General features: G+C 47.1%; 1 protein-coding gene across 1 annotated transcript; it reads left to right on the forward strand.

Annotated features, from left to right (window-relative positions):
- Window positions 1-474: 474 nt before the first annotated feature.
- Window positions 475-13,762, forward strand: CHCT1 (CHD1 helical C-terminal domain containing 1). Its single transcript, XM_055579667.1, has 8 exons — window positions 475-662; window positions 788-937; window positions 1,803-1,935; window positions 4,226-4,327; window positions 4,574-4,749; window positions 6,410-6,509; window positions 10,078-10,273; window positions 13,512-13,762. Exons 1-8 carry the CDS (start codon window positions 475-477, stop codon window positions 13,589-13,591), a joined length of 1,125 nt encoding a protein of 374 aa, XP_055435642.1. The 3' UTR covers window positions 13,592-13,762.
- The last annotated feature ends 10,724 nt before the right edge of the window (window positions 13,763-24,486 follow it).

Here is a 24,486-nt window from a genome sequence, read left to right on the forward strand (position 1 = left end):
GAATTTATGGGTCAAAGCAAATGCCTATTTAACATTTTGTAATACATTTTTTTAAACTAATTACCACTCCCAATAGAAGTGTGCCAAAGAGGTCCTCTCCCCTAACTCTTGCCAATATACTTACCCTTCTTAAAACAGCTGAAAAATAATCTTGAATTAATGTTCAGAGAACACACCTTCCAGTCTGGAAACAAACCTACCTTGTCCTCTAGGAAAGTCAAAGTGCAGTCGCTCAGTTGCGTCCAACTCTTTGCAACCCCATGCACTGTGGCCCACCAGGCTCCTCTGTCCATGGGATGCTCCAGGCAAAGAATATTGGAGTGGGTTGCCATTTCCTTCTCCAGGGGATCTTCCCGACCCAGGGATCGAGCCTGGGACTCCCTCATTGCAGGCAGATTCTTGACCATCTGAGCCACCCGGGAAGCTTACAACCGCTAGTTAAATATTCCTGTCACTCGCAGGTACCGCCGCCAGATGGCGAGAGAGAGGCCTGGGAAGACCGTGCGGCAGCAAGTGTTGGCAGACGGCGCGCTGACCCCTGCCGTCGAAGACGGGGGAGAGAGAGGACCAAACCGAGTGGAGAAAACGGGACCCGGGCCCAGAAAACAGGAAGGGACCGGCCAGGAGAGGGTGTCCAGCGATCCAAAGAAGATGCTGGTTAGGTGAGGGGACCGGGGCCGCAAGGTCTTACCACCGCCCTGACCCGCACGGCGAGCTGATGGGGGATGCAAGGGGCCGCGTAAGAGAGGAGGGGGTGGCGTAGCCCCGCACCCTGGAGCACCTCCAGGACAAGCCCGCTGGAGAGACGCGGGGAGTCCACCAGCCCCCTCTATGCCTGTGGCCTGGCTTCCCCCGAGGGCGACGCAGGAGGGAAAAGCCAGGCCGGACGGACTCCTACCCGAACCTCGGCGCTGCCGCTCATGGCGGCTGAGCCAAGGCAAATGACAGGAATTCTGTGCTTCTCGGCTGGTGTTCCAGGAAATAGGATCACGACTGAGACTTGGGGCTTCCCAGTCGTGATCCCGGGGCTTCCCTCGTGGCACGGTCGGTAAAGAATCCAGCTGCAATGCAGGAGATATAAGAGACCTGGGTTCGATCCCTGGGTCAGGAAGATCCCTTGCAGAAGGAAATGGCAACCCACTCCAGTATTCTTGCCTGGAGAATCCCATGGACAAGGAACCTGGCAGACAACAGTCCGTGGGGTCACAAGTATCGGATACGACTGAGACTAAACCACCACCATCCCTGGGACCTACCCCAGGGAAGAGTATGAGGGTTAATTGAGGTAATACTTGGTGTATAGTATTTTTGTATACTCCCTAAAAACGCCACAACCATCCACCCATCACCCAACACAGTGGGCTCCCTCCCTCCTGGAGGCTAAGGACGATGGAAGAGACGATGCATCCCGGGAGAGCTTGACGATGCTACGTTCTCCCTGCATCCTCTACCGCATTGTCCTCGGTCCTAAAAGGACGGCTAGGAAACCTCTTCTCGCTCTCCTCTAGGGGGAAGCCCACAGGGTAGCCCACTCTGTAACCAAGGGGGCTTGAATGGTACGCAGGCAGGAGAATTATTCCTAAAGCCTTACCCACGTTCAAAATCGAGAGCACCCAACAGTTCTCTTGGGAGAAGGGGTGCCCGCCCCTCTTGGGCAGCTGTGTGCCCCGACAAAATCCGGGGTGTGCCTGGCCCAAGCTGCTGGCTTGCAGGGCAAGCTCCAGGGCACCCCGAGGAACCCGGGCCGCGTGGGGGAGGGGCGCTGGGCTCTGTGTTGGCCGTTGCCATGGTTTTGCCCCGAGTTCCGAGTGCCACTCCCTGAGTCACCGGGGACAAGGGGACCCGGGGAGTGCCGCTATGAAGCCCATCAGCGCTCCTGTTGAGATGGAAGCCTCTGATGGGCAGGCGTACGAAAGGGAGAAGCCACTAGAGCAGGTGAAGTGGGGCTGGGGGTGTGAGGGGGGAAGGAAAGGAGGGCCCTGCAGGGGCTGGCTTGGGAAGGCAGAAAAGATAAGTGTCAAGGAAGAAGAGAGGGGGAAAAAAATGGTGAGGTTCACCAGTTGGTAAGAGACTGAAAGAACAAGAGAAGGTTAACTCATCCAGACAGATGTTTATCCAGGACATAGATACCTGGCAAGATGATGGGGGGGATTCCTGGCAAGATGATTGTCAGTTATGAAGACTCATAGGCTGGTGTGTGTGTGTGTATGTACATGTGTCATGGTCTGTGTAGTTTGTATGGAGTGTTTATCCAGTTGACCAGCCAGGGTTCCCTCTCTCTGGAGTCTGGAGAAGCCTGTCCTGGAACTTCCCCGTGCCCCCTGAACACAGGCAGGACTTAATGCTCACTTGTGTTTTGACTCCCCCACGAGGCATGCAGGATCTTAGTTCCTTGACCAAGGATTGAACCTGTGTCCCCTGCAGTGGAAACTTGGACTCTTAACCACTACGCCACCAGGGAAGTCCCTACGCTCCCTTTTCTGGGAGGCTTTTTAAAAGGCAAGTGTAAATCTCATGTCAATCTAATCCTGTGCTCTGACTTCAAGTGTTATTCTGAAGTCACCTCATTGTGATTCATTTTCAACTTCTTTTGCCCCAGCTTGCTGCCAGAAAGTTCCTTCTCATCATCACCATTACTGTCAGCCACTTTCCTGAGTGCCTGTTAGCCTGGCAAGAAGCTAAAGATTAGGAATACAAAGAAGTGGACCTGGGACTTAGGAACTCAATAAGTGTTTGCTGAATGAGCAAGTAAATGAAAGATGATCATTCTGCCATGGAGTTACTTAAGCATCTCGGGTACCCTCTGCTCATCTGTAACCAAAAATAAAGAGTTCTAGCCTTACAGAATCTGTGGGAGAATAAAATGAGTTAATGTTGGTACTTCCTTGATGGTCCAGTGGTTAAGAATCCTCCTTGCAAATCAGGGGACATAGGTTCCATCCTTGGTCCAGGAATATCCCACATGCCTCAGAGCAACTAAGCCCCTGAGCCTATGAAGCCTGCAAGCCCTAGAGCCATGCTTCACAGGGGAAGCCATTGCAAGGAGAAGGCTTCATACCCTAACAAAGAGTGGCTCCTGCTTGCCACAACTAAACAAAGCCTACATGCAGCAATGAAGACCCACTATGGTCAAAAAAGTAAATAAATAAAAAATTTTTTAAAAAAAGAATCCACTGTCTAATGCAGGGGACCCAGGTTCCATCCCTGGTTGGGGAACTAAGATCGCATGTGCTGTGAAGTAACTAAGCATGCTCACTGCAGCTAGAGAGCCCAAGCTCTGCAACTAGAGAGAAAGCCCACAAGCCACAGTGAAGACCCAGTGCAGTCCTCCCCTCAAAAAAAAAGAAGTTAACCATACACAGAAAGAGTTCAGTTTAGTCGCTCAGTTGTGTCCAACTCTTTGCAACCCCATGCACTGCAGCACACCAGGCTTCCCTGTCCATCACCAACTGCCAGAGTCTACCCAAACCCATGTCCATTGAGTCGGTGATACCATCCAACCATCTCATCCTCTGTCATCCCCTTCTCCTCCTGCCTTCAATCTTTCCCAGCATCAGAGTCTTTTCCAATGAATCAGTTCTTCCCATCAGGTGGCCAAAGTTATTGGAGCTTCAGCTTCAGCATGAGTCCTTCTAATAAATATTCAGGACTGATCTCCTTTAGGATGGACTGGTTGGAAATCCTTGCAGTCCAAGAGACTCTCTCAGAGTCTTCTCCATCACCACAGTTCTAAAGCAGCCATTCTCCACACTGTTCTCCATAGTGGCTGCACTAGTTTGCATTCCCACCAACAGTGTAAGAGGGTTCCCTTTTCTTTGATATTTGGCAAATCTAATACAGTTATGTAAAGTTTAAAAATAAAATAAAATTAAAAAAAAAAAAAAAAAAAAAAAATAAAGCAGCCATTCTTTGGCGCTCAGCTTTCTTTATGATTCAAAACAAAAAGAGTTAATGTTTGTCAAGTGCTTTGCAAAGTTAGTTAGTATACAGTGCTATAATATTATAAAAGAAATGGATTAGGTGTTCTTGGTTTTCTAAGCAGGGATTCTCAGAGATGGGTTTCCTTTGCCCAGGGCTCACTGGCCTGAGAGCTGGGTCAAAGAGGAGGTCACTGGGAAAATGGAGAAGGGCTTTGGCTGGCATCTGGATCAGTGATTGCCCAGCACTGCCTCTCAGGAGCAGTAGCCCTAGGCCCTCAGCTGACTGCTGCCCCTGCCTCCTCCAGGGGACGAACGCACCCAGTTTAGAGAGGCGCTCCAGTACTGCCCCAGCCAAAGACTCCCTTGTGCGCCATGCCAAGGGCCTCGACCGGGACACCTTCAAAATTGTGAGTAAGGGGCCAGCCTGGGACCCGTACCCTGTTCCCCACAGGTCAGGAGACCTGGGTCAGAAGCTGGAAGGCCTTAGATCCATAGTTCCTGGCCCCACTGGACACCCTCTTGGGAAGGAAGTGGCCTTCTCACATAACACTGGGTCGGAAGGGCTGCAGCTGGGCCACCTGCTGGCTATGTGGGGCTGTCCAACTTTCTCTTCTTTCTCCTATGGCCCCTCACTTCCCCTGTTGCCTCCTCAGTGTAAAGAATATCTAAGGCCACTGAAGAAGTTCCTGCGTAAGCTGCACCTGCCAAAGGACCTTCCCCAGAAGAAAAAACTGAAGTACATGAAGGAGAGCCTGGTGGTCCTAGGGGACCACATCAACACCTTTCTGCAGCACTACTGCCGAGCCTGGGAAATCAAGCACTGGAAGAAGTAGGACAGCCTCCCTACCCTGACCATGACCCTCTATCCTGGGCAACTCCCTCCAGAATCGAGGTCACTCCTTAGGGAAAATCTAGTCCTTCATCTTAGTGTGGAAGGGTCAGGATCCTGGAGTGAGTGTGGTGAAGAGGGGTGGAGAGAACAGCACCCTCTAGTGACTCAGGGCAGCACTGAATGGATAAAGGACTCTCCTCACCCGGGGATAGTTCAGTTCAGTTGGGTTGCTCAGTGGTCTCTTTGCAACCCCATGGACTGCAGTACGCCAGGCCTCCCTGTCCATCACCAACTCCTGGAGTTTACTCAAACTCGTGTACATTGAGTCGCTGATGCCATCCAACCATCTCATCCTCTGTCATCCCCTTCCCCTCCCACCTTCAATCTTTCCCAGCATCAGGGTCTTTTCAAATGAGCCAGCTCTTTGCATCACGTGGCCAAAGTATTGGAGTATTTCAGCTTCAGCATCAGTCCTTCCAATAAACATTCAGGACTAATCTCCTTTAGGATGGACTGGTTAGATCTCCTTGCAGTCCAAGGGACTCTCAAGAATCTTCTCCAACACCATAGTTCAAAAGCATCAATTCTTCGGCACTCAGCTTTCTTTATGGTCCAACTGTCACATCCATACATGAGCACTGGAAAAATCATAGCCTTGACTAGACGGACCTTTGTTGGCAAAGTAATGTCTCTGCTTTTGAATATGCTGTCTAGGTTGGTCATAACTTTTCTTCCAAGGAGAAAGCGTCTTTTAATTTCATGGCTGCAGTCACCGTCTGCGGTGATTTTGAAGGTGTTAGTTGCTCAGTCATGTCTGACTCTGTGTAACCCATTGGCTGTAGCCCTCCAGGCTCCTCTGTCCATGGGATTTCCCAGGCAAGAATACTGGAGTGGATTGCCATTCCCTCCTCCAGGGGATCTTCCAACCCAGGGATCGAACCCAGGTCACCTGCATTGCAGGCAGATTCTTTACTATCTGAGCCACCAGGGAAGCCCAAACAGTGATTTTGGAGCCCAAAAAAATAAAGTCTGACACTGTTTCCACTGTTTCCCCATCTATTTGCCATGAAGGGATGGGACCAGATGCCAAGATCTTAGTTTTCTGAATGTTGAGCTTTAAGCCAAGTTTTTCACTCTCCTCTTTCATTTTCATCAAAAGGCCCTTTAGTTCCTCTTCACTTTCTGCCATAAGGGTGGTGTCATCTGCATATCTGAGGTTATTGATATTTCTCCCGGCAATCTTGATTCCAGCTTGTGCTTCCTCCAGCCCAGCGTTTCTAATGATGTACTCTGCATAGAAGTTAAATAAGCAGGGTGACAATATACAGGCTTGACGTACTCCTTTCCCTATTTTGAATCGGGGTGGGAGGAGTGGGGGAAAGAACTCTGATAGAATAACTGCTGTATGCTGTGGGGGCTCATCACCAAATACAGGGGATTCAAGGCCTAGAGAATCCTGCCCTCCATGAGCTCAACCAAAAATTCAGGGGGCAGGGGTGGTCCATATCTCCGCGGGTGGTCCTGGCCATAAGGCAGGTGCGGGAGGGAGAGGGGCTGGGCTCCTCCCCGCTCAGCCTCGGCCCCGCCTCCTTCGGCCTCGGCCCCGCCCCCTCAGCCTCGGCCCCGCCCCCTCAGCCTCGGTTCCCCTCCCTTGCAGGATGCTCTGGCGGTTTGTCTCCCTCTTCTCAGAGCTGGAGGCGAAGCAGCTTCGCAAACTCTACAAGTATACCAAGAACAACCAGACCACCAAGTTCCTGGTGAGGCTCCTCCCTGGCCGGCAGAGGGCTGGGCGGCGTGTTCTTGAATTGTAGGGGGAGGTCTGAGCCTGAAGGGCTGTGTTGTTTTTTTTTTGGCCACAGCATGTGGCATGAGGGATCTTAGTTCGCTGACCAGGGATGGAATCTGGGCCCCCAGGGGTGAAAGTGCGGAATCCTCAACACTGGACTGGCAGGAAATTTCCTTAAGAGCCCTCTGATAGAACAAGTACTCTTTAGTCCTTCCCATGCTCATTGCCTGAGGAAAACTCCACTGCCTCCGGGGTGGGCACAGAGTGGGCTCACGAGGCCAGAGACTCAGCTTCACCCTCCACCTCCACACCCTGAGCAGGAGCAGGGACGTTCCTGAGGAGCCGTGGGTGGGGACGACCCAGGCCAGGCAGAGAGGCATAGCCAGCTTGGGGGAGACTATGGAGACCATTGCAAAGGCCCAGGATAAATATCCTGGGTAGGCTTTGCCCCAAAACAGTGATTCTCAAACATTATAGTCTCAGATCACTTCTCCCCTCTTAATTTTTATGGTGCTTAGTTGCTAAGTTGCATCTGACTCTTTGCAACCCCATGGACTGTAGCCTGACAGACTCCTTGGTCCATGGGATTTCCCAGGAAGGAGTGCTGGAGTGGGTTGCCATTGCCTTCTCCAGGGGATCTTCCGACCCACGAATCAAACCTGTGTCTCCTGCATTGGCATGCATGTTCTTTACCACTGGGCCACCAGGGAATCCCATAACCCCCCAAAATGTGTTCATATAGTTTACATCTGTTGATATTTGCCCTACTAGAAATTAAAGCTAAAGAAAAAATTCAAAATATGTACCTGCTAATCATTTAAAATCAAGGAGCCCATTATATTTTAACATAATTTTTATGAGAGATAACTGTATTTTCCAAAACAAATTTAGCGAGAGGAGTGACATTGCTTTCTATTTTTGCAGATCTCTTTAGTGTCTAGCTTAATAGAAGACACTTGGCTTCTCATATCTGCTTTTGCTCAGTCTCTTACGATATAATGATTTGGTACATAAGAAAATCCAGCCTCCTACTGATATATATATATATATATATATATATATAAAATTATTAATAGAAAGGAGAGTAGTATTTTATTAGCGTTTTCAGATAAAGGTGAATATTTTTTGACACCAAAACTCAGCAAGTGGCAGTTACTTAACTGCAATGTTGACTCTGAAACCATATCAATGAATGTTGTCTATTAAGCTGTTTGTTTTCGTTTTTTTTACCACATCACACAGCAGGATCTTAGTTCCCTGACCAGGACTGAACCCATGCTTCCTGCAGAGCAAGTGCAGAGTCCTAACCACTGGACCATCAGGGAATTCCTTCAATGAATGTTTTAAAATAGACTTTTTTTCAAAAAGCAGTTTTAGGTTTATAGAATAATTGAGGGTAAAGCACAGAGTTCCCATATTTACCCTTTCCTGTTTTCCTTATTGGGGCTTCCCTGGTGCATTGGAGAGGCATATTCGTATCTTTGATGAGCCAATATGGATACACTGTTAATAAATAATGTCCATGGTTTACATTAAGGTGCATTCCTTGTTTTGTACATTCTGTAGGTTTTGACAAATATACAGTAACATGTATCCACCATTACAGTGGACAAAGGAAGTTTCATTGCCCTAAAAATCCCCAGTGCTCTGCCTATTCATCCCCTCCTTCTCCCCTCACGGAGAAGGCAATGGCACCCCGCTCCAGTACTCTTGCCTGGAAAATCCCATGGATGGAGGAGCCTGGAAGGCTGCAGTACATGGGGTCGCGGAGAGTCAGACACGACTGAGCGACTTCACTTTCTCTTTTCACTTTCACACATTGGAGAAGGAAATGGCAACCCACTCCAGTGTTCTTGCCTGGAGAATCCCAGGGATGGGGGAGCCTGTTGGGCTGCCGTCTATGGGGTCGCACAGAGTCAGACACAACTGAAGTGACTTCACTTTCTCCCCTCAAGGCCCTTGGCAACCACTGATCTTTTTACTGTCTCCATAGTTTTTCTTTTTCTGGACTGTATAATTGGAAGGTATAGTTGGAATCATACAGAATGTAGCCTTTTCAGATTTGTTACCAATGAACTTTTCACACTAGGTTACATTAGAACCCATTGATTTCTCTCCTGCACTCTGAGTGGATCCCACTTTTCAGGCAGTCTGTGAGGTTAGAATATTTCACAGAGCACCCTTTGAGAAGCACTGTCCAAAAGAATAATTACAGGGAACAGTTTTTATGTACTGGGAAACTTTTTGTTCCTTCATGTCATTCTTCAAAAGTAACCCTAGGTGGTAATTAGAATTGTTGTCCACAGTGTATAAATGAGGGTGCCAGATCTAGGGAGGTGAAGGAACTTGATCCAGACCATGCAGCAAATGGGAAGGACAGAGCTGGGTTCAAACATAATCTCATTCAAAGGAGAGCCCTGCTCTGACCTTATCCTGCCCATTGCTCCAGCTGGGCAGCTATAATGGCATCCTCCATTGGTAAAGAATCCTCCTGCAATGGAGGAGACCCCAGTTCAATTCCTGGGTCAGGAAGATCCCCTGGAGAAGGGATAGGCTACCCACTCCAGTATTCTTGGGCTTCCCTTGTGGCTCAGCTGGGAAAGAACTGCCTACAATGCAGGAGACCTGGGTTCAACCCCTGGGTTGGGAAGATCCCCTGGAGAAGAGAAAGGCTACCCACACCAGTGTTCTGGCCTGGAGAATTCCATGGACTGTATGGTCTATGGGGTCACAAAGAGTTGGATGTGACTTTCACTTTCTCTGAGGGTCTTTGTTTCACTCTCTGAACATGAATGTGGGGATAGATTCAGTGGTTCCTTTTAAGACTATGAGGAGCTGCCATTTTAGTCATTCCTAGATTTCAGCAGCCAAGGAATTTTCAAAAGATGTTTCCAGGCTCTCGATTTCAATTTTGCAAAGGACTTTAAAAAATAAGCACCAGGATTTCCCTGGGGGTCCAGTGGCTAAGACTCTGCCCAATGCAGGGGAGCCGGGTTCAATCCCTGGTCAGGGAATTACATCCCACATGCAGCAACTAACTAAGAGTTCTCATGCCACAACTAAAGATCCCACACGCTACAGCTAAAACCCAGCACAGCCACGCATGCCTAGTTGCTTCAGTCGTTCGTGTCTGATTCTTTGTGACCCAACGGACTGCAGTCCGCCAGGCTCCTCCATCCATGGGGTTCTCCAGGCAAGAATACTGGAGTGGGTTGCCATGCCCTCCCCCACCTAGCACAGCCAAATAAATATTTTTTTTAAGTCCCATTGTTTCATTACAAACACATAAGACACTATGCTCAAAAACCAGAGGGAGGAGATACTGCAAAGAAAGAACCACCCAAGAAGACAGAGTTGGCAGCCTGACCTCAAGATCCCCATGGTCCCCCCTCTGCCCCCCAACATCTGTGGTCCTCACTTCATCCTGGCTGTCCAAGCATGAGGTGCAGCCTGGCTGCAGCAGCTTCCTAACACGGGCAGGGCTCGGGCTCTGGCAGGCAGGCCCCTCTCTCCTCCTCAACACTCTGGTCCCCTTGCAGATGGCCTTCTGCCCCTTGGACGCCCCGGAGAGCTCCTTGCTGGTTGACCAGGAGGACAGTCTGCCCAAGCTCTGCACTGCCTGGGGGCTCCGCAGCCACCTCAATGGAATGAAGGAGAGGCTGTCCAAGCTGCAGGCCCCGGGCCACCCGGCCTGCCTGCTGAAGGAGCTGAGAGCCAGGAGCCCCTGCAGGAGAGGTATGCCCGGAGGAGCGGCTCGTCTGCCCCCGGGAGCGCCTGACCTGGTCCTCTTCCGGCCGCCCCATCTTCTCTTCTGCCCTGCATTTCTCTTTGTCCATTTTCCTTCCCCTTCTCCACTTTTTCTTTTCTCTTTTTTCCCTCCTTCTCTTAGGTCGGCCCGCTGTAGGAAATTTGAAATGTTTCTGCATGCACGCTCAGTCATGCCCGACCCCATAGACTGTCGCCTGCCAGGCGCCTCTCTCCCTGGAATTTGCCAGATAGGATAAAACAGAAAAGTCACCCATCACCCACAGGCAGGACTAATAATCATATTTAGGTGTGTTTCCTTCCTGTTCCATCTCAGTTTCCCCCTGGAGGTCTCGGGAAATGTGCCTTTTCTAGCTAACAGGTAAACAAAGGCATGCTCCTGTATGATCAGAAGCAGAGCCATTTCTAGTGGCCAAGAGCAGGGACTCCCGGGAAGTGGCCAAGCAGCAGGCTGTGCCCTCTTGGTGTTGGGTGGGCTGTGGGTGGAAGGAAGGGGTCACTCCCCCAGGAAGGAGGCGTCCAGCCAGATGGCCTGGGAACAGCCTTCCCAGTGACCATGGCCATTGGACAGAGGCTGTGGGCTTAAAGGACAGAGTCTTCAGTGAGGGCGACCCAGCAAGGCTGGAGTCTGTGAAGGCCTGTTCCGGGCACTAAGGGTCAGAGAAATGTTAGACCTCCTACCTCTCACCCTTCTGGAACTGGTTTCTGGGGCCACATGTAGCTGTTCTTGCTTAGCTCCTGTGGGAGAAAATGAAGGTGCACAGGGAAACCTAGGACCCCAGAGCGTGGTCCTAAACTGGACCCAGGGTGTGTCTCTGAAGGCCGGGCCGGCCAGGGCCGCGCTCAGGGCCTTTTCAGCGGCTACAGCTGGACCAGAGGGAGCAGGGAAGTGAGAATGGGTCAGTGAAGAGAACCCAGGGCCCTGAACCCAGATCTGTGCCTGAGCTCTGTGGGGGCCCGTGGCCCTGGTGCCTACTGCTTAGATTGAGGAAGTGAAACGTACGATGGAATGAAGGGCAGTCGGTATCATTAAGATGATTTGGATCAGGCAGTCCATGAATCAGATGAGGAAAGTGAGGTTCAGGCTTCGGAGCCAGCATCTCCCTGTACCACGTGCATCGTGTCTCTTAATTTCACCCACCCCTGCAGCACCCGGAAGAGCTGGGCATGACCATCCCCCTTTCACTAATGATCAATCTCAGGTCATAGGGCAAAGGGTAGGTCCGGAGGTTTGGAAGGAGGTAGGTTTGGGACAGGCTTTAGAGAAAGGAAAAAGGAGAGAGATGGGGGAGACAAAGAGGTGGAAGGGAGGTTTGTGTGGAGGTGAGGCAGTGAGCACACAGGCCCTGCTTGGAGGTGAAGGGTGGAGGGAGAGGGGTAGAGTGGCAGGGAACAGGGAAAAGCTGCAGATGGCGTGTTAAGTTGGGCTTGAAATTGTGCTTCTTTTTTTAAGTGTTTTTTAAAAAACGGCTTCTTTATTTGGGTCTTCGTTTCGGCACTCAGGACCCTCAGTCTTTGTTGCAGCATGCGGGACCTCTAGTTACAGCATGTGAATTCTGTAGAGGCATGTGGGCTGCAAGTGGAATCTAGTTCCCTGACCAGGGATGGAACCCTGGCCTCTGCCACTGGGAGTGCACAGTCCTAGCCACTGGGCCACAAGGGATGCCCCTGAAATTGTAATTCTTAAAATAACAGTTGATTACAAACACAAGCATACCCTAGAAAATTAGATAATACAGATTAACAAAAAATAAGAAAATATAAACATCACATTGTCCACCACTTTCCAGATGCTTTTCATGTGTATAAACACCTGTATTAAACCAAAATGAGACCATGCTGAATGCGTGGTTTTGACTTGAACTTACTTTTTTTCAGATAATTATAGAAACCTTCCATGTCAACATCTTCATTGAATTAAATACTCCATTTTCAAATTTTCCCAATAATCAGATCCCTTTTGCCCTTAATTTCCCAAACCATGCATTTCACCTGGTTATGTCTCTTAGGGTGAGGTGAAGTTACTCAGTTGTGTCCGACTCTTTGCGACCCCACGGACAGTAGCCTACCAGGCTCTTCCATCCATGGGATTTTCCAGGCAAGAATACTGGAGTGGGTTGCTATTTCCTTCTCCAGAGGATCTTCCCGACCCAGGGATGGAACCAAGCTCTCCTGCATTGTAGACAGACGCTTTACCATCTGAGCCACCAGGGAAAAGTCTCTTTTAACCTGAGTCTCCCTTTTCTTCCACCCCGACATGTTGAAGAGATCAGGTTACTGTTCTGCAGACTGTTCCACCTCCTGCTCTTTTCTTGTTGCTTCCATTTGGCATCTTTGAAGCTTGTTTCTCTCGGAGCAGGATTGTAGGTCAAGGGTCCCATGGATTCGTGTTAAACACATTTCTGACTGGCATACGTTTCAGATGAGGTGCTATTCTTCCTACTGTGTTACATGAGAAAACGCATACTACCAGGTGGGGCCTCCACGACCGGGTGAATCACTGAGTCTATCATGAAATTAAAAGTGACCTGTGCGGGGGCTCCCCTGGCAGTCCAGTGGTTAAGAATCCACCTTCCAACGCAGGGGCTGCAAGTTCGATCCCTGGTTGGGGAACTAAGATTTCACATGGCTCAGGGCAACTAAACTCTCACACCCACAGGGGCAACCAAGATCCCACATGCTGCAACGAAGCGACACAGCCAAAAATAAATATATATTTCTTTTTTAAAAAAGAAAAGATCAGTGAAATTGACACCATCCCCCCAAATAGGACCTTCATGGTGTTCCTTGGGCACTGTGTTCATGAATCAGTTCTTTACTTTTTTCATGAGTCAGTTCTTAAGTGAAAAGATGGCAGTGGTGTTTGCAAACAACCCAGCAGCAAAGTACTGGAAACAGGGGGGTGAATGGAGACAGGAGTGGAGAGGAATCACAGAAGCCGGAGGTCTGTCCTGACTGTACCCCTGGCTTAGACTTTGAGCAGCCCATTTCCTTACTCTGTGTCTGCGTGCGATCCCTCAGCTGTAGACTGGGGTGATTCCATCTCCCTACCCAACAGGGTTTCTGTGAGAAAAGGGTAAGGGACTTAGGTTGAAAGCAAGGTAAGCTTTTGCTGCTCTTCCCACCATAGCCGGCAAATGTTACAGGCTGAGACTCTCTTACTATTTGTGATGTCATCAGCGCTGTCTCCGACCTTCCTCTTTTTCAGGTTCTAAGCTTCCTGGAGAGCCGAAACTCAAGAGAAGGAGGATTAAGGAAGCCCCAGACACTCCAGAGACCTGTCTGTAGAAGACCCAGCTGGGGCTGAGGGCCAGCTTGCCCTGGATCCTAGAGCACTTGCACTTGAGGGGAGGGGGATATGAGGGACCAGTGAGGGGGAAGAAGAAGCTGTCTTTATCAAAAGGATGCTCAGTCTTAATTGTGTATAAATGGGACAAGAAAATAAACATCCTTTAGACAGTTCAACTTGGCTAATCATCATCGTTCATTTTTTAAAAGTCATTTATTTGGTTGCACTGGGGCTTCACTGCTCTCTGCGGGCTCTCTCTAGTTGCAGAGAGCAGGGGAGGTCTCATTCTTTTTTTTTTAATTAAAAATAAATATTTGCCAGCCACCTTCTAAATAGCAAATGGCCCCCATATACACAGGTGAGTAAGAGGCAGTTGCTGTGTCAAGGACCGTCACAGTCTGGGGGAAACACACACACATATAGGCGTTATAACAGGGTAATGCCGGTGTCTGGGGAGGGCCTTAAGGGAGGTGACGGAGGCCTGATATGTGTCTGCCAGGAGAGAGCACAGGTGGGAGGAGAGTGGGCCAGGAGTCAGTCGGAGGGTGACAAGTCTGGTCACTTCTTAAATCGTCTGCCCTTGATCCTGTGGGAACTTAGAGGGGACAGTGACAAGGGAGATGCCAGGCAGGGGAAGGAGTTGATGTGACGTGGGTATCAAAAAAGTACGTGGAAGTGAGAGAGGGTAGAGTCAGGAGACCAAAGAAGGAACTGTATTAATCGTCCCAAGGGACTTACCTGGCTGTCCAGTGGCTAAGATTACACGCTCCCAATGCAGGGGGCCCAGGTTGGACCCTTGGTTGGGGAACGAGATCCCACATGCCATAACTAAGAGCTCACATGCTGCCACTAAAGATTCTGCATGCCACATCCAAGACCTGGCTCAGCCACAAAACAATTTTTTTTTAAAGGCAGCTGCACTTCTCTGGAGAAGGCAATGGCATCCCACTCCAGTGCTCTTGCCTGGAAAATCCCATGGACGGAGGAGCCTGGTGGGCTGCAGTCCATGGGGTCGCTAGGAGTCGGACACGACTGAGCAACTTCACTTTCAGTTTTCACTTTCATGCATTGGAGAAGGAATGGCAACCTGCTCCAGTGTTCTTGCCTGGAGAATCCCAGGGATGGGGGAGCCTGGTGGGCTGCCATCTCTGGGGTTGCACAGAGTCGGACACGACTGAAGCGACTTAGCAGCAGCAGCAGCAGCACTTCTCTAGGGCATTTTGAATGACTAAAGTAGAACTTCTTTTAAAAAATCAGTTGCCAATATTAACTCGGTACATTTCACATTAGAAATAACAACAGTTTGAAAAAACTGGCCACGCTCCAGGCAGAGCATCTGGCGCCCATGAAGGGTGGAGGGCGGGGTGGGGGTGGGAAACCAGAATAAATGTGTGTGACCCTTTTTCCCCTCCTCCTTCAATTTGTATTCAGGAGTAAATATTATCAAAGGTTTTAAATGGTAAAATGAACATCAGTCTAGACCTGAAGGCCAAGGACAGGAACGCACCAGTGGGGAGGGAGGCAGCCACCCCATCTCTTTGGTCCTCCCACCCACTGCCTCCCAGAGGCGAGATGAGAGACGTTAAGGCAGGGGCCAGGGGTCAGCCTCATTGGGTGGTCCCCACCAGTCCTGACAAAGCAGGGAGGGTTTGTGAGAGAAGAGCAGCAGGTCGGAGGGTGTCTCAGGCAACTGGGGGCTCTCCACTTTTCTCCCAAGCGATGTCACTGACAAGGTCGCAGGGGAAAAGCTGGGTGTTTAGGGAAGAGACCAAAATAAGGAAGTGACCTCTGTGTGTGAGGCAACACTGCCCCCTACAGGAATTCTGGAACTCTACAGCCTTCTCCTGTGCAAAGAGCCGGAGACCAGCAGCCAGTGTGGGAGATTCCTACCAGCCTCGAGGACAATCGGGAAGCCTGGAGGTAAAATGTACAAGAGGTGAGCTTGGATTTGGAGGCTTTCTTTTTTTTTTTTTTGGCTGCATCAGGTCTTAGCTGTGGCAGGTGGGCTTAATTGCCTTGAGGCATGTGGGACCTTAGTTGCCTGACCAGGGATTGAACCTACATACGCTGCATTGGAAGGTAGATTCTTAACCAGTGGACCACCAGGGAAGTCCCTTTTTGGGAGGGTGGGGGAGGCCTCTTAACTCTTTCCTTAAACTCAGTAGGTCTCAGAATTCTAAAAAGACAGATCACATGACATTGCTCTGCTCAAAATACTCCAATAGCACAGAGGAATTTTAGAGCAGTGAAAATACCCTGTGTGATACCAGAGTGGTGGATACATGCCATCATACATTGGCCCAGACCCATAGGATGTGTGACACCAAGAGCAACCCTAATGTAAACTGTGGACTCTGGGTGATAATTCTCTCTCAATATAAGTCCATCAGTTGTAATCAATAACCGCTCTGGTGGAGGATGTGGGTGTCGGGGGAGGCCGTGCACGTGGAGGAGAGCAGTATACAGGAAATCTCTGCACTGTCTGCTCAGTTTTTCTGTGAACCTAAAACTGCCCTAAAAATAACAAACAAACATATACAAACCCTCCAACAAACAAAACCCTCCAACAAACAAAACCCTCCAACAAACAAAACCCTCCAACAGCTCTTTATCTCATGCAGATTAAAAGCCAAAGTTTTTGCAAGAGCCTACAAAGCCTTATATGATCTATCCCTGTCCATTCTGGGACCTCTTTGCCCTCATCCTTGCTTTTCTCATACCAGTCAAGCATACTGCTGGGGACTTCTCTGATGGTCCAGTGGCTGAAACTTCATGATCCCAACACAGGGGGCCCATCTCTGGTTTGATCTCTGGTCAGGGAACTGGATCCCACATGCCGCAACCAAAAATCTCATGTGCTCCAACTAAGGCCCGGCATAGCCAAATAAAAATAAAATAAAATAATTTAAAATATACTCCTGCATCAGCCAAATAAATAAAAAAAATTAAAGTATACTCCTGCCTCAGGTCCTTTTCACTGGCTATTTCCTTTGTCTGGAATATTCCTTTATTTTAAAAATAGCCATTTATTTATTTATTCCACATGCCACACCTTTAGGCATGTGGATATCTTGGTTCCCGGATCAGACAGGGGGTGGAACCCATGCCCCCTGCAGTGGGAGCGTAGAGTCTCAACCACTGGACCACCAGGGAAGGCCCTGTCTGGAATGTTCTTTACCAAAATATCCACTTGGTCATTTCTTCTTTCCCTTGAAATCTTTGTTCAAGTATCACCTCCTGAGGGTAGCCTACTGTAATCCCCTATTTTAAAGTCCAACAACCTCTGCACTCCAAATATCCTTTACTGTTTTTATTTTCCTAAAGTACTAATACCTCTCAAATATTACATAATTTAGTTAATGATTATATTTCTTGTTTATTGATGTTCTCCTCCCATTAAAATAGAAGTTCCACAAAGACAGAGCTTTTTGTCTGTTTTGCTCACTGCTGTATCCCAGGACAACAGGCCCAGCACACAGGAGGCACTTAACACACATTTGGGGTTCTTGTCTTTAATTTTTGCTGTACCCAGTGGCATCGGGACCTTAGTTCCTCAGCCAGGGATCAAACCGCTTCCCCTGCATTGGAAGTCAGAGTCTTAACCATTGGACTGCTGGGAAAATCCCTTAACATATTTGTAGAATGAATTATTGGATTCCATGCCTCGGGAGATGGCAAAGTGCTTTCTTTGTATCCATCCTCCTTGGATCTTCATGTCAAACTCGTCAGGGAGATTCTGCTGCATTACGGAGAAGAAAACAGAGGCTTAGGGGCTGCCACAACTGAGTTGAGAGACGGACTTCCCAGGTCTCCTGGCTCCACATCCAATGCTCCTTAGTTTTGACTTTATGATTTTTCCTTCATGCATGCAGACATTTTTTGTTTTTATAAAGTAAAATTATCAATCTTTTCTTAAATGGTTTCTTCATGACTTTGAAAGATCTTCCTCACTCAGAGAATATTTAAAATTCTATCTTTCGGGCTTCCCTGGTAGTCCAATGTTCTTAACCCAATGTTAAAAATTCACCTTGCAATGCAGGAGTCACCGGTTCTACCCCTGGTCCGGGAAGGTACCCCATGCCACAGAGCAACTAAGCCCACGCACCACAATTACTGAGCCTGTGCTCTAGAGCCTATGAGCCACCGCTACCGAAGCCCAAACACCCTAGAGCCTGCTCTCCACAACAAGAGAAGCCGCTGCAATGAGAAGCCTGCCACCACAGCCAGAGAGTAGCCCCATTCGCCGCATCTAGAGAATAGGCTGGAGGTAGCAACGAAGATCTAATGAAACCGAAAATAAATTTAAAAAATTCTATCTTTCCTTCTTCTAGCACCAAGATTTGAGTTTCTACATTTAAATCTTTGATCTATCTGGAATTTAAAGTTGTGTAATTGGATTCCAATATGTTTTTTTTCAGATAGCTAAATGGTTATCCTTGCACAAGTGGGAGTGTATTGATAGGATATAATATATAGGGGAAAAAAACCATTTTCTACACAGTTTTGAAATGTCATCCTTATTATATATTAAGTTCCTGATTTATTTGGGTCTATTTCTGAACTTTTTGTTCTGGGCTATTGATCTGCCTGCTCATGTAGAGTTGGGTTTTACTGAAAAAGGAGAAAAAGACACTACAATAACGAAACTGGATATGATAGGAAAAGAGTATTCAGTTTCTAAAAAGAACCAAATGAAATTTCAAAAATAAAAAATAATCATTGGTATTGAAACCCTAATGGTCAAGTTAAACAGGAGACAACATCTGAATTCACAGATCAATCTTAATATCATAAAGCAAAATAACCAGACATTTATGGGCCTCCAGCCTAAGCAGTATGTTGGCAAAAAATTCAAACCTGAATCTGATCAAATTTCTAGATCTAATTACCAGCTCATAAGAAATACAAGGGACTGGGGAGCATATTAAATGATACCATGGGGACAGAATCAGCAAACTTCTGTCAAAAATTTTTTATTATTTATTTGTTTTTGCCTGCACTGGGTCTTCATTTCTTAGCTCAGGCTTCCTCTGGTTGCGGGCTTCTCACTGTGTTGGCTCCTCCTGTTGTGGAGTATAGGCTCTGGACACTCAGGCTCAGTGGTTGTGGCCCTGGGCTTAGCTGCCCTGCGACATGTGGGATCTTCCCAGACCAGGGATAAAACCTGTGTACCCTGCATTGGCCAGGAAAGCCCTCAGCAAACTCTTGACTATGTGAAGATCCACAGAGTAAACAAACCAGTTACTTTAATAAATAAACTTCAAAGGGGGAAAAAAAGAGGGAGAAGAAATCTAAAAATTAAGAGATTGAAGAGATATGACCAAAGGACATGGGAGGACTATGTTTGCACCTCAATTAGAACAAACCAGTTCTACAAAAATGTTTAGGAAACATTCAGGGAACTTGAACGTGGACTGACGATTTGATGATGTAAAGGAATGTTAGTAGTTCTTGAGTTTAGTAATAGTATTTTGGATTTTTATATATATATATATATATAAGTCTTTATGTTTTAGAGATAAACAGTAAAATATTTGTGGATAAAACTATGATTCTGGGATTTGATTTAAAATATCCAGTGGAGTGGTGATCATTTGGGAATGTATAGAAACATCGAATCGCTGCGTTGTGTAAGAGGAACTAACACAGTGTTGTATGTCAACTATACTTCAAAACCCAAATAAACCTGTAGAAAAAGAGGTCAGACTTGTGGTTATCAGAGGCAGGGCTAGGAGGAAAGAGGAACCAGAGAAAGGTGGTCAAAAGACACAAACTTCCAGTTATCAGATAAACTAAGTATTTGGAATATAACATTCAACATAATTAGTATAATTAACACTGCTGTATATTCCATATGAAAGTGAAGAGAGTAAATACTAAGTGTTCTCATTGTAAGGAAAAATTTCTCTTCTTTTTCTTTTACATGAGATAATGGATGTTTACTCATTGTGGCAATCATTTCATGATGTATGTAGGTCAAATATGATTGCTGTACATCTTAAACTTACACAGTGCTGTATTATTTTATCGGTTAATCTCAATAAAACTGAAATAAGATATTTGGGTCACAAGGGCAGGGTGCATGGTGGCTGAGAGAACAGTCGTAATGAGACTGGCCGCGTATTTATAAGCTGGATGAAAGCTGTAAGGGAGTTCCTTTTACTAGTCTCTCTACTTTTGCATGCTTACAAGTTTCCAAGACAGAAAGTTTCAAAAGATTAGCCAAACCATTGCCTCTTTCCTAGTTCCCAAAGAGCCATAATTCTTTTGGCTTAAAACAGGATAGTCTTGGGATTTCCCTGGTGGTCCCATGGCTAAGACTCCACGCTCTCAATGTAGGGGGCCTGGGTTTGATCCCTGATCGGGGAATTAGACCCTATATGCCATAACTTAAGGAGAAGGCAATGGCACCCCACTCCAGTACTCTTGCCTGGAAAATCCCATGGGTGGAGGAGCCTGGTGGGCTGCAGTCCATGGGGTCGCTGAGTCGGACACGAATGAGCCACTTCATTTTCACTTTTCACTTTAATGCATTGGAGAAGGAAATGGCAACCCACTCCAGTGTTCTTGCCTGGAGAATCCCAGGGACAGGGGAGCCTGGTGGGCTGCCGTCTATGGGGTTGCGCAGAGTCAGACACGACTGAAGCGACTCAGCAGCAGCAGCAGCATAACTTAAAAATCCTGCATGCTGCACCTAAGACCCAATGAAGCCAAATAAATTTATTTTTTAAAAGATATAGAATTAAAACAAGCAAGGTAGTCTTCAGCCTTGATATTTGGTCTAGAAGCTTATTCTACCCAGACCTCTTCCCCAGGATTCACTTTCTGCAAGGAGATGGGATGAAGGTCCAGACTGGAGTTCAAATCAAGTCTTGATTTCTGATAGCTGGTAAGTTTCCAGAGAAGAGAGACAGGAGGCTCAGAGCCTTAGGAGATGGTCTGTAATAAGAAATGTTCTTCATGCAGACAGAACTGAGTTAGGGATGCTCCTTACCAGCAGGAAGATCCTGACAGTTAAGACCCTGAAAAGTCAACCAGTCACAGACCCCCAAATGCATAGCCTTATTACTAATCCAAGAAATGCAAATGAAAAGAATAATTCTGTCTTTGTATCATATTAGTAATAAAAAAAAATCATAAAGGCCCCGTGTGGATGTGAATGTGGAAAAAGAAGCATTCTGATACATTACAACCTGAATGGAAACTGATACAACCCAGCAACTCCACGACTAGGGATTTATTTCTAAGACAAGAATCTAAGATGTGCTCAAAGCTTCATTGTCAAGGATAATATCAGGGAGGAAATTTACAATGGGGAGAAACTGGAAGCAATTTAAATATCCAGTGTGGAGGTTTGAAAATACATCCACAAATACTTGGACTTCCCTGGTGGTCCAGTGGTAAAGAATCTGCCTGGTAATTCAGGGACACAGGTTTGATCCCTGGTCCAGGAAGATCCCACATGCCTCAGTGAGCCCCAGATACTGAGCTCGAGAGCCTATGTTCTGCAACGAGAAGTCACTGCAACGAGTAGCCGCTGCTCACCACACAAAGAGAAAGCCCCCACGCAGCAACAAAGAGCCAAAGCAGCCATAAGTAAACAAACAAAAATACATATACTCACAAATTCTGATATTCCTTCTTTCAGGACAAGGGTTTTAATTCCCCTTCCCTTGTGAGCTGTTCTTGGGGAGGACCAACTTCCAATGAATAGAGTATGGTGAAAATGAGGAGTTATGACTTCCTGGGGTAGGTCATAAAAGATACTGTGGCTCTTTCTGTTGGAATGATTTGTCCTGGGGTAAGTCAGTGGCTGTGTCAAAAAGACTCACAGCCCCATCAAGCGGCCCACACGAGGAGGAACTGAGACCTCTTGCCAACAGCCGTGTATGTGAGCCAGCTTGGAAGCAGATTCTCCAGCAGCAGCCAAGTCTAAGGTTGCCATAATTACCGTCTCATGAGGTCCGCTGAGCTAGAACAACTCGGTGAAGCCACTCCTGAACTCCAGTTCCACAGGAGCTGTTCATTAATATTTTTGGTTTACGCCAATTAAGATTTGGTATAATGTGGCACTGTTAACCAAACTTTTAGAAACAAGGGACCGAACTGAAATAAAAAGGTGTGTATTTGGGATTTGTTAGGACTACAGCCTCAGAGACACAGATTCAAGAAGCACTTGAATTGTCTTCCACTGGCCTACAAAACGGGGGCGGCTTATAAAGGCAAAAACTGCAAGGTTAGTTACATGGGTTTTTTATCACGAATTTTTTATTATATGTATTAATTATATTGGAAAATACTATACAGTACTTTTTTAATACCTGCCACTCTACTAATAAAGAGGTAACCACATTCAACATATTGGCATATATGCTCTTTTTTCTGTTTCATTCATATTTTGTATTGATTTATGTTTTGACCTCCAGCTTTATTTCTGTCATGACCTTTTCCCCATACTATTATATATGGTAAGTGTAATTTTTAATGACTATGCACGCCACTGGGTGGATGGGCCATAATTTAATGCATCCTCTATTGCTGGAATTATTATCTATTGCTGTATAATGATAACAAACTGAAATTATAATGGAGCAATCACAGTTCATGTGTGTGTACTAAGTCACTCAGTCGTGTCTGACTCTTTGCGACCCTATGGACTGTAGTCTACCAGGCTTTTCTGTCCATGGGAGTCTCCAAGCAAGAATACTGGCGTGGGTTGCCATGCCCTCGTCCAGGGGATCTTCCTGACTCAGGGATTGAACCCCTGTCTGTTGCATCTCCTGATTGGTAGGCACGTCCTTTACCACTAGCACCACCTGGGAAGCCCCACTTACAGTTCATGTGTGAAAGTCGCTCAGTTGTGTCCGACTCTTTGCGACCCCATGGACTATACAGTCCATGGAATTCTCCAGGCCAGAATACTGGAGTGGGTAGCCTTTCCCTTCTCCAGGGGATCTTCCCAACTCAGGGATCGAACCCAGGCCTCCCACATTGCAAGCAGATTCTTTACCAGCTGAGCCGCAAGGGAAGCCCAAGAATAACTGGAGTGGGTACCCACTCCCAGTCCAGGCACACAGAAATGGAGTGGGTGACCACTGAGGATTTGGTCTCAGCCACATCCCTGCATCACTGAAAACCTTGAGCTTTCTTTGAACTGCCCCAGACCCCAGGTCGTTGCCAGCACCTGCTGCTGTAACCCTATGATCTCACGGTCTCCCCTTGTAAATATGCAGCCATTTGGATCCCAACCGGTTCTAACCAAGCACTCTTACTTCTGTCCAGCTCCATTTCTAATTCTTCATTTTTATCATAAGCACCTTGGCTCCCTGGAACTCTCACCTTCTGATAAGATTTATCTAAAGCAGCTTTTAGTTCTAAAAAGTTAAAGATTTGATTTGTCTGATCAAATACATACTAGGTAAACTTCCTCCTGGTCAAAAAGTGCCAAGGGTGGTTTTTTAAATAACTACTCTTTTTTTTTTTCCTTTTTCATCTTGTATAGAGATCTGTGATGACCGTAACAGCAACACAACAGTTGTAGAATGTGGACTGGCAGCAGGCCACAGCCACTGACAGACCAGAATACTCAAAACTATTTAAGTAGCAGCATGAGTGAAAATAAAGCAGAAATGGATGTTTTCTGGAACTCTCTTGCTTTTTCGATGATCCAGCGGATGGTGGCAATTTGATCTCTGGTTCCCGTGCCTTTTCTAAAACCAGCTTGAACATCTGGAAGTTCACGGTTTACGTATTGCTGAAGCCTGGCTTGGAGAATTTTGAGCATTACTTTACTAGCGTGTGAGATGAGTGCAATTGTGCGGTAGTTTGAGCATTCTTTGGCATTGTCTTTCTTTGGGATTGGAATGAAGATTGACATTTTCCAGTCCTGTGGCCACTGCTGAGTTTTCCAAATGACTGTGTGGATCACAATAAACTGTGGAAAATTCTGAAAGAGATGGGAATATCAGACCACCTGACCTGCCTCTTGAGAAACCTATATGTAGGTCAGGAAGCAACAGTTAGAACTGGACATGGAACAACAGACTGGTTCCAAATAGGAAAAGGAGTACGTCAAGGCTGTATATTGTCACCCTGCTTATTTAACTTATATGCAGAGTACATCATGAGAAACGCTGGGCTGGAAGAAACACAAGCTGGAATCAAGATTGCCGGGAGAAATATCAATAACCTCAGATATGCAGATGATACCACCCTTATGGCAGAAAGTGAAGAGGAACTAAAAAGCCTCTTGATGAAAGTGGAAGAGGAGAGTGAAAAAGTTGGCTTAAAGCTCAACATTCAGAAAACAAAGACCATGGCATCTGGTCCCATCACTTCATGGGAAATGGGGAAACAGTGGAAACAGTGTCAGGCTTTATTTTTGGGGGCTCCAAAATCACTGCTGATGGTGACTGCAGCCATGAAATTAAAAGACGCTTACTCCTTGGAAGAAAAGTTATGACCAACCTAGATAACATATTGAAAAGCAGAGACATTACTTTGCCAACAAAGGTCCGTCTAGTCAAGGCTATGGTTTTTCCAGTGGTCATGTATGGATGTGAGTTGGACTGTGAAGAAAGCTGAGCACCAAAGAATTGATGCTTTTGAACTGTGGTGTTGGAGAAGACTCCTGAGAGTCCCTTGGACTGCAAGGAGATCCAACCAGTCCATTCTAAAGGAGATCAGCCCTGGGTGTTTTTTGGAAGGAATGATACTAAAGCTGAACACTCCAGTACTTTGGGCACCTCATGAGAAGAGTTGACTCATTGGAAAAGACTCTGATGCTGGGAGGGATTGGGGGCAGGAGGAGAAGGGGACGACCGAGGATGAGATGGCTGGATGGCATCACTGACTCAATGGACGTTGAGTTTGAGTGAACTCCTGGAGTTGGTGA

This window comes from Bubalus kerabau, chromosome 4 (assembly GCF_029407905.1).
Source record: "Bubalus kerabau isolate K-KA32 ecotype Philippines breed swamp buffalo chromosome 4, PCC_UOA_SB_1v2, whole genome shotgun sequence".
Lineage (NCBI taxonomy): Eukaryota > Metazoa > Chordata > Mammalia > Artiodactyla > Bovidae > Bubalus > Bubalus kerabau.

Bases quoted from the DNA above. Each gene is read 5' to 3' on its own strand.
- CHCT1 (XM_055579667.1), top strand. From the start codon at position 475: ATGGCGAGAGAGAGGCCTGGGAAGACCGTGCGGCAGCAAGTGTTGGCA. The intron at 938-1,802 runs GCAAATGACAGG...TTTTGCCCCGAG, and splicing joins CTCATGGCGGCTGAGCCAAG to TTCCGAGTGCCACTCCCTGA. The intron at 6,510-10,077 runs GTGAGGCTCCTC...GTCCCCTTGCAG, and splicing joins ACCAGACCACCAAGTTCCTG to ATGGCCTTCTGCCCCTTGGA.